A 15,885-nucleotide genomic window follows, 5' to 3' on the forward strand; every position below is an offset into this window, starting at 1 on the left:
ATCCTTTCAACCTATGGCAGGGGGCATGAACACCTTAGCTCCTCGGTGCCTTGCAGCATCCTTTCAACCTATGGCAGGGGACAGTAACACCTTAGCTCCTCGGTGCCCTGCAGCATCCTTTCAACCTATGGCAGGGGACAGTAACACCTTAGCTCCTCGGTGCCCTGCAGCATCCTTTCAACCTATGGCAGGGGGCATGAACACCTTAGCTCCTCGGTGCCTTGCAGCATCCTTTCAACCTATGGCAGGGGGCATGAACACCTTAGCTCCTCGGTGCCTTGCAGCATCCTTTCAACCTATGGCAGGGGACAGTAACACCTTAGCTCCTCGGTGCCCTGCAGCATCCTTTCAACCTATGGCAGGGGACAGTAACACCTTAGCTCCTCGGTGCCCTGCAGCATCCTTTCAACCTATGGCAGGGGACAGTAACACCTTAGCTCCTCGGTGCCTTGCAGCATCCTTTCAACCTATGGCAGGGGGCATGAACACCTTAGCTCCTCGGTGCCTTGCAGCATCCTTTCAACCTATGGCAGGGGGCATTAACACCTTAGCTCCTCGGTGCCTTGCAGCATCCTTTCAACCTATGGCAGGGGGCATTAACATCTTAGCTCCTCGGTGCCTTGCAGCATCCTTTCAACCTATGGCAGGGGGCATGAACACCTTAGCTCCTCGGTGCTTTGCAGCATCCTTTCAACCTATGGCAGGGGGCATTAACATCTTAGCTCCTCGGTGCCTTGCAGCATCCTTTCAACCTATGGCAGGGGGCATGAACACCTTAGCTCCTCGGTGCCTTGCAGCATCCTTTCAACCTATGGCAGGGGGCATTAACACCTTAGCTCCTCGGTGCCTTGCAGCATCCTTTCAACCTATGGCAGGGGGCATTAACATCTTAGCTCCTCGGTGCCTTGCAGCATCCTTTCAACCTATGGCAGGGGGCATGAACACCTTAGCTCCTCGGTGCCTTGCAGCATCCTTTCAACCTATGGCAGGGGACAGTAACACCTTAGCTCCTCGGTGCCCTGCAGCATCCTTTCAACCTATGGCAGGGGACAGTAACACCTTAGCTCCTCGGTGCCCTGCAGCATCCTTTCAACCTATGGCAGGGGGCATTAACACCTTAGCTCCTCGGTGCCTTGCAGCATCCTTTCAACCTATGGCAGGGGGCATTAACATCTTAGCTCCTCGGTGCCTTGCAGCATCCTTTCAACCTATGGCAGGGGGCATTAACATCTTAGCTCCTCGGTGCCTTGCAGCATCCTGTCAACCTATGGCAGGGGGCATGAACACCTTAGCTCCTCGGTGCCTTGCAGCATCCTTTCAACCTATGGCAGGGGACAGTAACACCTTAGCTCCTCGGTGCCCTGCAGCATCCTTTCAACCTATGGCAGGGGACAGTAACACCTTAGCTCCTCGGTGCCCTGCAGCATCCTTTCAACCTATGGCAGGGGACAGTAACACCTTAGCTCCTCGGTGCCTTGCAGCATCCTTTCAACCTATGGCAGGGGGCATGAACACCTTAGCTCCTCGGTGCCTTGCAGCATCCTTTCAACCTATGGCAGGGGGCATTAACACCTTAGCTCCTCGGTGCCTTGCAGCATCCTTTCAACCTATGGCAGGGGGCATTAACATCTTAGCTCCTCGGTGCCTTGCAGCATCCTTTCAACCTATGGCAGGGGGCATGAACACCTTAGCTCCTCGGTGCCTTGCAGCATCCTTTCAACCTATGGCAGGGGGCATGAACACCTTAGCTCCTCGGTGCCTTGCAGCATCCTTTCAACCTATGGCAGGGGGCATGAACACCTTAGCTCCTCGGTGCCTTGCAGCATCCTTTCAACCTATGGCAGGGGGCATTAACACCTTAGCTCCTCGGTGCCTTGCAGCATCCTTTCAACCTATGGCAGGGGGCATTAACATCTTAGCTCCTCGGTGCCTTGCAGCATCCTTTCAACCTATGGCAGGGGGCATGAACACCTTAGCTCCTCGGTGCCTTGCAGCATCCTTTCAACCTATGGCAGGGGGCATGAACACCTTAGCTCCTCGGTGCCTTGCAGCATCCTTTCAACCTATGGCAGGGGACAGTAACACCTTAGCTCCTCGGTGCCCTGCAGCATCCTTTCAACCTATGGCAGGGGACAGTAACACCTTAGCTCCTCGGTGCCCTGCAGCATCCTTTCAACCTATGGCAGGGGACAGTAACACCTTAGCTCCTCGGTGCCTTGCAGCATCCTTTCAACCTATGGCAGGGGGCATGAACACCTTAGCTCCTCGGTGCCTTGCAGCATCCTTTCAACCTATGGCAGGGGGCATGAACACCTTAGCTCCTCGGTGCCCTGCAGCATCCTTTCAACCTATGGCAGGGGGCATGAACACCTTAGCTCCTCGGTGCCTTGCAGCATCCTGTCAACCTATGGCAGGGGGCATGAACATCTTAGCTCCTCGGTGCCTTGCTCTTATGTGAAAGCACATGGTTGCAGATTAGGGTAAACGTTGAATCTGCAGTGCAAGGTTAAATTTACCAAAATACAGCCAATAATTTGTTGCAAAAACATCTTTAATGTAAGTATCATTCAGACGTAGCTGTAGTTCATGGGAGGTAACAGTGCAATTTCTGCTTTTGTGTATTTAACTGTAGCCCGCAAAAACTAAATCTGCTGCCATAAATGGCTCCATTTGCTTATGACTGTTCATTTCAGAAAAACAATACTGAGGAGCTGAAGAGCCGGTTCTCATTGTCAGGGAGTCGTCGGCTGGTTCTAGCAGCAAAGATTATAACATCACAATCCAATTGTAGTTAAGCAACTACACTTTTTTTTATCACAAGTGATTAGAATTGTCACAATTAGACTTTAGTAAGGAAATCAAAGATATGTTTTTATACAGGTGAAGCAGCTAATTAATGAAGGTACAATGATTTTACTAATTAACAACCAAGTGTGAAAGGATTAGCGTACAATTTAAAGATAAAATAACACATTTAATGTGTATACTGCACAACACTGTCATAGCTATTAGTATAGGCCGCAGAAATATTAAATGCAACAATCATTTTAACTAGAAATGAGCTCGACATGCTAGAAAATGTGCAGAATGGTTTTAAGGTTGACATTAAATCGACATGCTTAGAAATGTTCGTCATAACTGCAGAATTAAGTTATGTATTAGATTTGCAAAGAAAAACTTGTGATAATAAACTTTATATTTTTCCGCACATTTCACATAATGTTTGAATAGAACAGTTGTTCATTTTGAAACAGTATTTCTTCTTGGTGCAAATGAAATGCATTACTAAACAGAATATTGCAAATTGATGTTTCTCTTCCTGAGCATAGTTTAGCGTTTACGCTAAAAAGCAATTAACTTTAGAAGGTTAAACTGTGTTCAATGCCTATGGGAATGAGGTTCGTGAATAAGAGGCCGCCTACGCAAGATGTCTACAACAAACTTTGTGATAAAACTTTGCAAGCTGCAAGCGGTTTTGTGGGAAAGGAAGAGCTGAACTCACTCTCGGAAGGCTGCTCTCTGATTGGATCCGAGGAGAAGAAGCCTCATACAATGTCCACAATATACTTTTTGCCTTTTATATCCGTGCATGTTCCTAGTTAGAGTCAGAATGCTCTTTCCAAATCACTTTTCCCAGAGACCCATTCCTTGTCCTCGACGACGGCTGTGGCTACCGCTGCTGCGGATCTTTTCTTGCCTTACTACTGATGTTCGATATGTTTACAGCTTGCTACTGCCACTGTATGCTTCTTTGCTCGAATTACTGAGACTCGGCTGAGTTTCATGAACTACTCTTAATGGGAATTTCTGTTTTTAATTTTTAGGTTTATGCTCTTTGTATCTCACTCTTTTCCTTTAAACTGGAACTCTTCATTAGTTCTATTAACTCTAAATTTTGATCCTGTTGTTTAGAGTAGAGAGCATTTTTCCACTATGGAACGCAATTGATACTTTGATGATCTGTTCTAACCATACTTCTATAAGCTTTCTGTCAACTACTTGACTTTATTTACTAACCTGAATAAAAATAATCTTACTAATCTAGTAATGAGGAATAAACTTTTAAAACGAATTCAAAGTCTCATCATTGACTGAACTTAGAAACTGTAATTGTGACTTGACTCATTATGATGAAATAGCTCCTGACTCAAAACACGGTGGCAAAGATGAGTCACCTTATAGTGAGTTATACTCATCATGGGAACGAGGCTTGACCCTGTAAGCGATGGTAAGAAAAGGTTGAACCATATTTATTTACATTTTGCCACAACTCTGTGCTGTCACAGGAATTACAGACTCGTGTGCATTTTAGGGAAAAACAGATTCTCAAAATGGCTTGTATAAGATATCACTGACTCCAGTGCAACAGGTCTCCAGTAAGTGCAAAAAATCTATCTGAAGTAGGCTTGTAACAAAGTTAAAGAACCAATCCATTTTCTTGTTGACCATCAAAATCATTGGATGCATTCTTTGCGCAGCTCACTTCGAAACAAGCGCAAGTGCCCACGGCATGGCCTCATTAGCATACGGACTTGAAGAAAGAGTGACCACGTAGGCCTATCTTAAGTAACCACATTCACCTGACAGACTTGTAGCGAGTCCCAAGATAGAGTCAATTCAGTCCAATCATTAACAGCTCTGTGGTAATTTGTTCTACTGCCTTCTGAATCCTTCACAGCTCTACGGTCATTTCCTTTGCTTACTAACAATCATTCACAACTGTATGGTCATTTAGTTTACTTCCTCCAGAATCACTCACAGCTCTGTGGTCATTCTTATACATCCTCCCAAAACGGACACCCCAGAAAGAGACAGAAGTGCCGCTGAAGGCAACATTCTGCAGTCAAGCAGGGAGCCAGAGACTAAACACTAGCACACAAAAGTCCTCTTCTGTAAGTACTAGTTCTGTGATAAGACCTTCATGAAGAGCAAACCAAGTAGTACTCACGAATTTGTTCCTCAATGGCGTGCACTAGATGTATGTCGTACTGCGTCACCAGAGTGATGGAGATACCATGACGTCCTTGGAAAGAGAAAGAAAGATAGTGTTCATTTTCAGAAGGCAGACTTTACGACAGCACTGAGAGGTCACATTTCGGATCAACAATACCTGGCCTCTCCATACTGAAGGCTGCCTGCAGTTATATGGGGTGATAACTAGCACGTGAGAAATGAAGCAGTGCTTTTTAGGTTCCTCTTGTAAAGAGCAACAGACTCCAATAATATCAGAAAAACTAGACTCCGCACTCCCATCTCATAGAAGAACCACAAGGAATAATGCATCACCTTTTTAACACAACACACGTACACAAGGGCGAGTTCCACAAAGGAGGTAAATACTGTGGAAGCAGATGCTAGATCTTATATCTTAAAAATTACTAGATTGAGATAATCTAAAATCCACTGCCACTCTAAAAACTGGAAAGAACCAAATAGCCCCTTCACACCCAAAATAAACACCGAATTGGAACTAAGATTTTACTCACAAGGCACCACTTTTAAAATGGGGTTACACTGACATTTTACAATGCACTCACTTAAGATCAATGACACTTACCCGCTCTGGCCGTGCGACCCACGCGGTGAATATAAATTTTAGGCAAGCCAGGCGTATTGTGGTTGATGACCACTTGGACAGTTGGAATGTCAAGTCCTCTGTAGAAAGGAAAAACAGCCATTTCAAACTACTGTCTTGTTACTCTCTCGTCATTTATATCCCAGGCTGACGTAAGAATACAGCGACCACACTGCATTCATGCTCAAGTTCCTACTGTTTCCGGTGTTCGACGACACGCCAATTCACACAGATTTCAAGAACAGATACTTCACGGAATATCAAGACTGACTATTTCCCAGAAACAAAGCAATTCTCTAGACCAGGGGTCGCCAACCTTTTGTCTTATAAGAGCCAAGTATGACCAGTACAAATCACACCAAGCTGCTAATAGCATTAATGTTGTAATAGTGACCACATCAGACAAGATCATGTTAGTGTCCGCCCTCTGTAAAATTGGCCACAGCGATCACCTCACTGCATCAGGCAGGATTCCCAGCAGTAATGAAAAGAAGAACAAAAAAAAAAACATAGCTCATTTGGAATACTTTTACATGGGTAATGCATCTCAGCTATTGCTTAAACGCCACTGGCCCCAAGGTCATAATATCCGTAATAAACGTCCCTAAAGCCGCAAGATTTATCACTCAAATACCAGCTTTAAATATACTTTGTAAATTCAAACATCAGCTTATCAGTTCTGAAAATTCACACATTTTCGTCTCGAATACATAGTTTTCAATCTCGGAGGAAAGAGCTCTAAGGAGAAGCTATGGTTTCCTCTGGAATGAGCTGCCGATTTCCAAAAATCCCCAAGAATTGGTTCGCATTTCCTAAAGATTCTAAGAGAAAAGGTTTCATTTCTCAAAGACACAGGGAATGGCCTGCTATTTCTCACAAATCCCAGTAAATTAGCTTCTGTTTTTCAGAGATTCCCATGACTCGTGTCATTTATTAAACATCCTCCGGAATGAGAGATCGGCGATCCTCACCACTCAGTTGCTTCTCAGAGACCCTTGAGACAGAGATGCTTTTTTTCCACAAAGCCCGAGAATTGGATGCCAAATTCCCAATGATCCACAGGAATTTTCTTTGTTGACTCAAAGGTCCCCAAATAAATGCTGCTCTTTTACAAAGGTCATACAGAGGGAAGCGTTTTTTTCAGAGATCCTTCGGAATGACCTCCCATTTCCTCTAGACCCAGGGGATTGTCTGTTTCACAGAGATTCAAAGGAATGATCAGCAGTTTGACAACTGACTGACATTTCCAAGAAACCTTCAGGAATAGTTTGCCATTTTACCAGAGATCACCAGCAGTCCCAGGAGATCGTCAGGAACGTTCCAACAATTTTCCCTTATATCTCAAGGAATGGACTGCTGTGGCACAGAATTCTGCAGGAATAAGCTGCGGTTTCCAAAGATACGCTCAAATTGGGGTAAGGGTTTCCCTGGATAACCACAAGGCTTGACCGCCACAATCCAGAGTGCTCAACACTACATTGCATAAAATTATATTAAATGCCTACTGCTTCATGCTTCGCTAGCTCCCGGACCCCCTTGCTGCTCAGGACAAGATCAGCTGGAAGTGGGGCAGCAACCATGAGTGGCATAGGAAAAGACCAACCAATCTCTTGAATGTGTGTCATCCATTCAGTAGGTACTTTCAGAGATACAAGACTAAAATCCATGTTCAGCAACACTTGTTCTGTGGTGAACTTGGCATTAGTCCGCCCCCCCCCCCCCCCGATATACTTGGATTTCTTGAGAGAACATTCAGTAGTCAAAACAAACATGCTCAGAGAAACAACTACATGTTGCAACTACTAACACTCACCTTTCCCCCGCAATAATTGTCCACTTTCTCTATTGATGTGTTTCTAAGAAGTACAATTTTAATTTCTCTTGTTATTCTTTTATATTCTCTTGTTGAAATTGTTATTTTAGCAGAATGCTGCACAACAAATGCCTGCTTATGGAGGTGAGCTGAAGGGGTTGTTGTTGGGCAAGAAACAGCACATCTGTCCCAAGCTCAGACGGGGTTCTGGGAATTAACCTGATTTACGCAACATGAAAGACTCTGAAATGAGTTAAGCAAGTTTGGTGCCCCTAAAAGCAAGCAATTACAAAACAAATGCCCTCTGCTGTTTGTTGACCTTCAACATTGTGAAGCAGGCCACAATCCAAGAATGGCAAGTTTGCAGACTAAGGAACAACGCTAAATGTACAGTATTCAGAAAAGCAGATCACAATTGTGCACACTGCATGTCAAGTAAGCTTGAGAGCAACATCTAAAGTCAATCTGGCATCTTGTTCAACTGATCCTACTCCACAAGTACAGCTGGTACCAATCCTGCTGCATCCCGGAACCCTGAACTGTGGAGTCCGGCAAGGCTTAGCACTATCCTCTACTCGTCAACAGTTACATGAACCCACTGCCTGAGTGGAGAAGGCGCACCGGTTGGACTTTGAGATGCATGTTGATGACAAAGTTGCGGTGTGCTTGTGGGGGGTGGTGGGGGCGGGGTGGTGGTGGGGGGGGGGAGGGGATGTTGAAGACAGTACAGTAGCAACTGCCTCAGTGACATCTTTAGGTGGGAGAGGGAAACTAAATCAGCAATTAGCAGCTCTAAATACAGGATGAACCATGATGGAAGAAGTGTCTTCTCCTTAATTGCCTTCCACTGGCCATGGTGTGGATGGCAAGTGCAGTTGTAAAATATCTTGGTGTCTATTTGATCAGAGGTTGTCCTTGCAGACTGCAATAATGAAAGTGTCCAAGAGCTACAATTTCCAGCTGAAAACAGCCCTACAAAAGATGCCACTTCTTGTAACACAGTCTACACTACTCTCTCCATTTATCAACTGCATGGATTACAGAAAATGCTGAAGTAATAAAGTAATAATAAGGGTGACTCAATTCCTTTAATGAGTTTAACCGTTTGTTTGGCATCTGGAGCAATGTGAGATAAAAGGTACCCCTACTGCTTACTTTAAACTGGTCGCCAAAAGGTGCAGTGAGCACTGAGACAGAAAGATAGTTTAAGGTGGACTACTCCTAGGCACGTCAGAGCTCAGTCAGGAGGGCAAGATACAACAAACTAGGTGGCTAGCCTCTTGGAATGAACTGCTCAAGACTTGGCCAAGTACAAAATCATTCACAAACCTCCTCAAGGTGGCATGGGCTGCATTCTGAAGGTGGTGTCCTCAGCCATTAATCAGCCTTAAGAGAGCATAGTGCAGGGCTAACAATTCAGTTCTCTGTAGCAGGACACAACAAGGGACGTATTGTCATTTATCTAGTGCAGACTCCAGTTCCAACAGAAGTGACCTCATGAAAACATTTAGCAACTAAAATAGGTTTCTTGGAATTCATACTGATGACAAAGATGCGAAACTGCGACTTGAGTAACAATGAGTCAATCTACGCCAAGAAGGAGATGAAGACTTTGAATTTAAGATCCTGCAGCACGAAGACCTAGCGAGAAGAAACTGTACGTTTAATCATGCATGAGATAATTCATGAACAGCAATTAAACGCATAGATTTTCTTAGCGGGGGATCATTGAGAGTCAGCTCTTTGAGGGAGTTGCTCCACCATATCACGCGCAAGGTCACTAATTCCGAGTCTGAGGCAGCCAAGAGCTATCACAATGGTTAAATGTTTGTTAATGGGACAGGCAAAATGCCGAGCTTTATATCTTTTAAGGAATACTTCAGAATGTACGAGAGAAGTTTGAAGATAAAAGAATGTACCCGTGTTGTTGAAAACTCAATATTGTTATTTGTTGAGTCTGCTTAGTTAAGAGAAGAATTGTGACGGATCGAATAGACAACTTGGTCTAGGTTTTGCTAGATGGGAACAGCATAGTGAAACGGACTACAGATAAATGGGTAGCTAGGAATACTCCGAGAATGGGCAGGATAAGGAGGTCGAAGCGCTGTGTGCCATAATACGAGAGCACAATAGGATATGTTGAAAATCTTAAGTGATTAGAGGAAACGTTTATTCAGACATTAGAATTCAAGATAAGATGTGCATGTGAGAATTTGTGTGCTAAGTTTTAAAAAACCCAGAAAAGATACAGTACAAGACAAAGATAGGTGGTGATTGTCAGCTCACTCTAGGAACATTGCCACATCCTTTTGGCCTGCCAGCACAACCTTTGTAGCCTCCCATCTCCTTAACAGACATATTCTGTGTTTGTGCATCATCACATGACCAGGAAGGGGAAATGAATCAAGACCATTTGAAAGAAGGCGCATAGCAAGACCTTAAGCAGCCAGTAAACACGCTGATTAGATTAAACTATCAGGCCGCAGATTGGAAGAGCAGTGATCGAATGGAGTGCACCGGAGCAGGCAGTGGTTGCTCAGGGCCACTGGACTGAAAAAACACATTCAGACATCTCATATAAAACTTGTAGAACCATCTATGCTAACGATGGAGAGCGAAAATACCCAAACTCTGACCCCACTCTCCAAAGAAGTAACACATACTTTTTGGCAGTCGTGAACGCACCCCTGGTCTATAAACACAAGGTCTCACAAAGATGGTACAAAGCTACGACAGGACCAGAACACAGATATAGGACATAAATATACAGATAATTAGAAAGAAAACTAGGAGACTTGGTATGGAGGATAAAAGACAGATGTGGAAGCTGGGATAGGAAGGTAGAAAGACATGGATGCGAGGACAAGGAGACACGGACAAGAGAAAAACAAAAGGTGGCCAAGTGGATAGAGAGAAACACACACTAGGAAGGGAGACAATGCACAAAGATGGAAACAGAGACATGGCAAGAAAACAATGACATGGATACAAGGAGACAAGGACAGCAGCTATGGAAGACAGCTTGAATATAGATCTAGGGGCATAGCAAAAGACAGACCCTAGGATGGAGAAACATAACAACAATGGGACACAATGCACAGCAACACAAAAAACTGAGCCACCAGGGTGAGGTCACTATGGAAATTGAAGATTTTTACAAATAAAGCATGACATTGGTCTCCCATACAAAAAAAGGCACATGCACTCTCTTATGCTTTTGTACGGACATGGTCGGTTCTCACTCTCCTACCTGGAGGCCACATCTGTGGCTATCAGAATCTTGAAAATACTAGATTTGAACTTTGATAATGCTGCAAATCTCTGTTTCTGTAGAGAGAGAAAAAAGATTTCGGACATTGCTAAATTTATTTTCGCTTCTTTAGCTGATAAAGAATTATGAAATAAAATATGACAAAGCATCTGGTTTGCACCCTCAAAATATCTGGAGCATAAATGTAAGAACAGAATAACCCATACCAATATCCCTGCACTTTTACAGAACAGATTATCCCTTCTACAGATAGTGGACACAGTTGTGGACGCCCTGTTTGAGGCCGCCCCTCCAGCCTGCCATAGACATAGTAAAGGCAGAACGCCTTAACAGGCAGAATTCACTCTCAATCGAAGCTTTGCTGAACCTGGGCAGCACAAGTCTCTCATCTGAATAAACTAACATCAGTTAGTAACAAGGCATCAAGTAACACTGCCATATAACACCGAAAGGGCACACCTCCCTCCTGGGGGCAAGGCCTCAAGAAACACTACCATCCAACACCAAAGGGGCACACCTCATCCTAATCGGGGAGGCATCTGTTCAGACATAATTGTCGGCCTGGGTTATGGCATGTGTCAGTGCAAGCATTAGACTATCATTCATATGTAATAATGGCTACTTCTTTCAAGGGACCCTGCGGCAGAAGATTCCTTTGCAGTCGCCATCAGCTATGCCTTCTTATATCTGAGCCCAGAACCTACTGCAGTCTCTTCCTTCCACTGACCTGTTTCATCATGGAGTGCAGTGCAATTGACGGAAAGTTGAACTCTCGCAGCATCATGTTTAGTATCTGGCAGTTCCTGAAAAACGAATGAAATGAAACCTTTTAAATAACATTGGCAAGAGATATGATCTAAAAACAATATTCCATCATCGTAAGTAAATTTTCAACAAGTTAGTTCTAGCTAAAACAGAAAGCCACACATGGAGCTTCGAGCCTTGCCACAATCTCTAAATTCGAACTTCTTTCATGTACATAACAAAGTGCAATTCATCACTTGAATCCAGTTTAAAATTTCAAAATCAAAAGTGAAACAACAAAAATGTCTGAAAGAAAAAGCAAGACACTAAAACTTTGAATTTCAATGCAGCCTATGAATTTGGCAATTATTGTGATAGACAATTTAGAAATTTTGTACATTACAGTCATTAGGTTGAACCTGCCCGACAGCTCAAGAGGTCTGGTTGTGAAAGACATATTGTGGACTTACCAAGAACATACGTGAGCCTGCAGCCTGCCCATTGGTTACCACGGGTTGGCTTTACTTGTCACTCCTATTTATTTGCGTTCTAATTGATATCTTTTCTTGTTTCAGCCTGTCCATCTTGTGTTTGTCCCTCTCATGGAGCATAGTTTCTTTCCCATCTCTTTGATTGGCTGCCTTGTATGCTTCGTCAGCTTACTTTAAAAAAAAAAGGACGTTTTAATTGTCTAAATACTCCACGAGAGTGCATGTGTTTTCCAGCTGTCTCTCTCGTGTGTCTCTACTCTTCTACCCCCGCGCTCAGTGTTGCTCTCTCTTGCACGTCTTTCTCCCCTTCACATCACTCTTCCCTGTTGTGCTTCTCTCATATGCTGACTGTCTCATACCTTCTCTGGATGCTGAAAGCAAAAGCTTTTCTATATGGATGATGGTGGAGACGTGTTTACTCAGAGCAGGCGATTAAAATACCGATATGTCCAAGCAGCAGTTGTTCTCAAGCACAAAAACACTTAACGCCCCTAAAAAACGAATGGACCAATATCTTTTTTTATTTTTTTTAACTCCTTTTATTGAAACACTCAGTAGACAGTATAATCACATTTGCCAGTGCATGCACATCGGGTGTCCTTTTACATTGGTTATAAGTGTAAATGACACGGTGAGGCAGAAATCAGAATACAAACAAGGAGGAGTCAACATACAACAAGCAGCATTTTTAGTCGACCGAGGCTTCCCCCGCCAAATGGACCAATAACATACATCAACTCTTGCAGCAACTCCCTAATTCCACCAATCTGCCCTTACGATAGCAAAGCTTTCCTCCAGAAACAAGGTGGATATCTCTCATCTGAAACCGTGGCACTTTATTGCAGCATCAGTAGCCTGCCATGTGCCAGCACTTGCTATTGTTTATACAGCCAGCAGAAATATTGTTATCAGATCATTTAAAAGCAAGCCGTGGAAAAAGAAACCAATATTTTACAACAGAATTTTCAAATGGTAGCTCGTGGGTGTTGACAAGCTCCCATTGATTTTCAAAGTGCATCAGAGTGAATAGTTTTTTTTTTTTTTAAACTTGTTTTTATTATCAGTAAAGTTAGGGCAGTGCACAATCACAGTAATTTATACTAATGCATTCTGTTGGTACATTATTAGACTTCAACGCTCATAACACTGTTACATCATAATAGCCGTCAGGTCCCATCTGCGGACCCATGAATATCGCCTCTCCCCCTCCCCACTTCATATGGAAACATCCTCATTCGGCAACTCCGGTGGTTCACAGATAAAGCCCCTGTACTTGTTCCAGGCCCCCCAAACCTTCCCCCACTTCTGCGGACAACCTCGGTTAATATACGTAGTTTTCTCTGCTACCATTGCTTCATCCATGTCCCCACACCATGCCCTGACCCTCGGCGGGTGTCTGGAGCCCCACAGCCTGGCTATATTCCGTTTGGCGACCATCATGCCCAATGTGGCCCAGTCCTGTGCCGGATGGTTTAAATCATTTGGCTCCCATATATTCAACAAACATCTTTTTGGTTCAGGTGTTACCGACACCCCCTCCACTTGTGAGATAGTCCGCATTACCGCCACCCAGTACGCCATAATCTTCGGGCACTGCCATACAGTTTGATAAAAAGTCCCCTCCATTCCGCATTCCCGCAGACAATACGGGTGTGAGGCACTCCCAATTTTGTGTAAGGTCAATCTAGTGAAGTATACCCGGTGCAGTATCTTCAACTGTATGAGTCTCAATCTAGAGGGTATTGCAACTTCCCGTGGTGACGAGAGTGCCGTCTGCCAGTCCGAGTCATCCATGTCCCCAAGGTCTGCGGACCATTTGACCTTCAGCGCCTGTGTCGGGTCAGGAGAGTAAATAGTTTTTAAAAAGGTTTTTTCAACAGATGAGGTTCTAGAGTTGGTCATCGAGTGCAGGCCAATGCCAGCTCGTCAACAAATGCAATGTAGTAATGCACACTGAGCATTGTGGGGAGAGGTTCACCCAAGTACCAGAAAGCAGCAGAGGCGTTGCCTTTGGTAGGAAAGTGCCCTTTTGACATGGTCACCCCCCACTTTGTCACTGGCGCTGAGGTTCTTGACTGGATGTGCACTGGGTCCCTGCTAAACAGGCCCCAGTGCTCTCTCCCTAAATACGGTACATGTGTTCAATTGTAAGCAAATTGCCAAGGACTTTAGCACCCTTGAAAACTCTCTGGTAACTGGTACATTTGATACCCAGGGAATCGGTATTAAAGAGGGGCATTGCAAGTGATCAGAGTCAAGTTAAAGGTATGTACTGGGCACTGGCCATTACGAGTTACCACCCAGCTACATAACGGCTGCACTGAAAATAATGGTGTTGGATCTCAAACACCTCTTCTCAATAAATCTATACTGATGCCAGTATCAGATTTATTGTGACATGCACCCAGGGGGCACATTAGAGGTGCCCCCTGAAAACCTACTAGTCCTCTAGTGTGCGGACAGCCACCACAGACAAGTTTCTGACCTCTTGTAGGTGAGAGCCCTCTCTTACAAAGACCAGAAACAATGCCTGCTCCGGAGGAAGGTGTTCACACCTTCTCCAGCAGGATGGCTAGTGGTTTAGCATATCAAGGCCAGGGGCTCCAAAGCCTCTGCCGCCTTTGATATACAACCCTGGCATCCCCCCCAGACATGGGGAACACCACCCCCTGCCCTGGGGCCCATCTGGCAACCAAGCAGGCAGGGAATTAGATAGTCAGTAGGCATGTTGCACTTTCAGGCTAGACACACCCCTAAGGCCAGAACCCACTTTAGTACCCAAGGTTAACCCAGCTAAACTCTTGGGGGCACTACTACTACCAGTACTACTGCTAGGGGCACTAGGGGGTTTAGGAGGATTGGTACTGGTGGTGGTGCTAGACCTATTGCAATTGGAATCCTTTGCCCTATGGCCTTTTTCCTTACATAGATGGCACCAAGGTGTCTTACTAGAGGAGGAAGAGGACTGGGACCTATCCACAGATGAAGATTTTTTGGGACCTTCGAAGACTCTTTCTTTAGATTTCTCCCCACCTTTCTCTTGGGACTTAAAATAATCTTGCTTCTTCTGGTCATCACCCCCATGAGACTTTTGTTACACCCTGGTACAAGCTCATTTGTCTGCCTTCTTTCCCAATTCTTGTGGAGAGGTCAGATCTGAGTCTACCTGGTACCGGTGCCGTTGCTGATTTTGACAGTTATTAAGGATGTGCTCCCTCACTAGTAAATTGTACAGACCCTCATAATCATGCACATTACTTCCATGAGGCCAGTCTTCCAGAGCCTTAATAGCACTATCTACAAAATCTACTCAGTCTTGAGTGTGTGCCTTCTGTGTGTCCCTAAAGTTAACCCTGTATTGCTCAGTGGTTAACCCAAACCCATCTATGAGGGCACTCTTCAAGACTTTGTAATTGTCTGCATCTTCTTCCTTTACAGTCAAGAGTTTGTCTCTACCTTTGTTAGAAAAGGAGAGCCACAGGATAGCTGCCCACTGCCCCTGAGGAACCTCTGAACTTTACAGGTCCTCTCTAAGCAGCAATCCACTTATGGATGTAATCACCCTCCTGGTAAGGAGCGTCTATCCTGCTCAAGTTCCTAATGTCAAAGGAGTGTTCCCTAACTCTAGGCTCACTAGTGCTCCCACCATGGGATACTAATCCCAAATTCTTCCTAGCCCTCTGACTTTCTAGGGTTTCCTTATCTAGGGCCAACTGTTGTTTCTTGATTCTGAGCTTGGCACTCAACTTTGAGCAGGTGGTGTTCCCTTTCTAAGGAGTCCTTCTTCTTGCTAGACATGGAGGTCCCTATTAAAGTGGCAGAGGAGGTTGAATTAACTGAGGAGGACCTAGACCTTCCCTGAACCCTTTGATCCCTCAGAGGAGGAATAAATAGTACACATGAAAATACTTTAAGTAGCACAAATATACACTGGTCTCCAGGGGGAGACCAAGCCATATAGTAAGAAAGTGGAAGGCGAACTGCTAGGAGG

The 15,885-nt window shown here is 44.6% G+C and overlaps 1 protein-coding gene across 3 annotated transcripts in view; it reads right to left on the reverse strand.

Moving 5' to 3' along the window:
- Window positions 1–15,885, reverse strand: part of DDX49 (DEAD-box helicase 49) — an 83,736-nt gene that overhangs the window by 13,660 nt on the left and 54,191 nt on the right. For all 3 annotated transcript variants that reach the window (XM_085638551.1, XM_085638550.1, XM_085638552.1), the window contains 4 exons: window positions 11,387–11,462; window positions 10,639–10,715; window positions 5,558–5,655; window positions 4,949–5,023 (listed from right to left, as the gene is read on the reverse strand). In XM_085638551.1, the coding sequence (XP_085494677.1) occupies window positions 4,949–5,023; window positions 5,558–5,655; window positions 10,639–10,715; window positions 11,387–11,462 (326 nt within the window). The remainder of the gene's footprint in view (window positions 1–4,948; window positions 5,024–5,557; window positions 5,656–10,638; window positions 10,716–11,386; window positions 11,463–15,885) is intronic.

This window comes from Triturus cristatus, chromosome 12 (genome assembly GCF_964204655.1).
Source record: "Triturus cristatus chromosome 12, aTriCri1.1, whole genome shotgun sequence".
In the NCBI taxonomy this organism is placed as follows: Eukaryota; Metazoa; Chordata; class Amphibia; order Caudata; family Salamandridae; genus Triturus; species Triturus cristatus.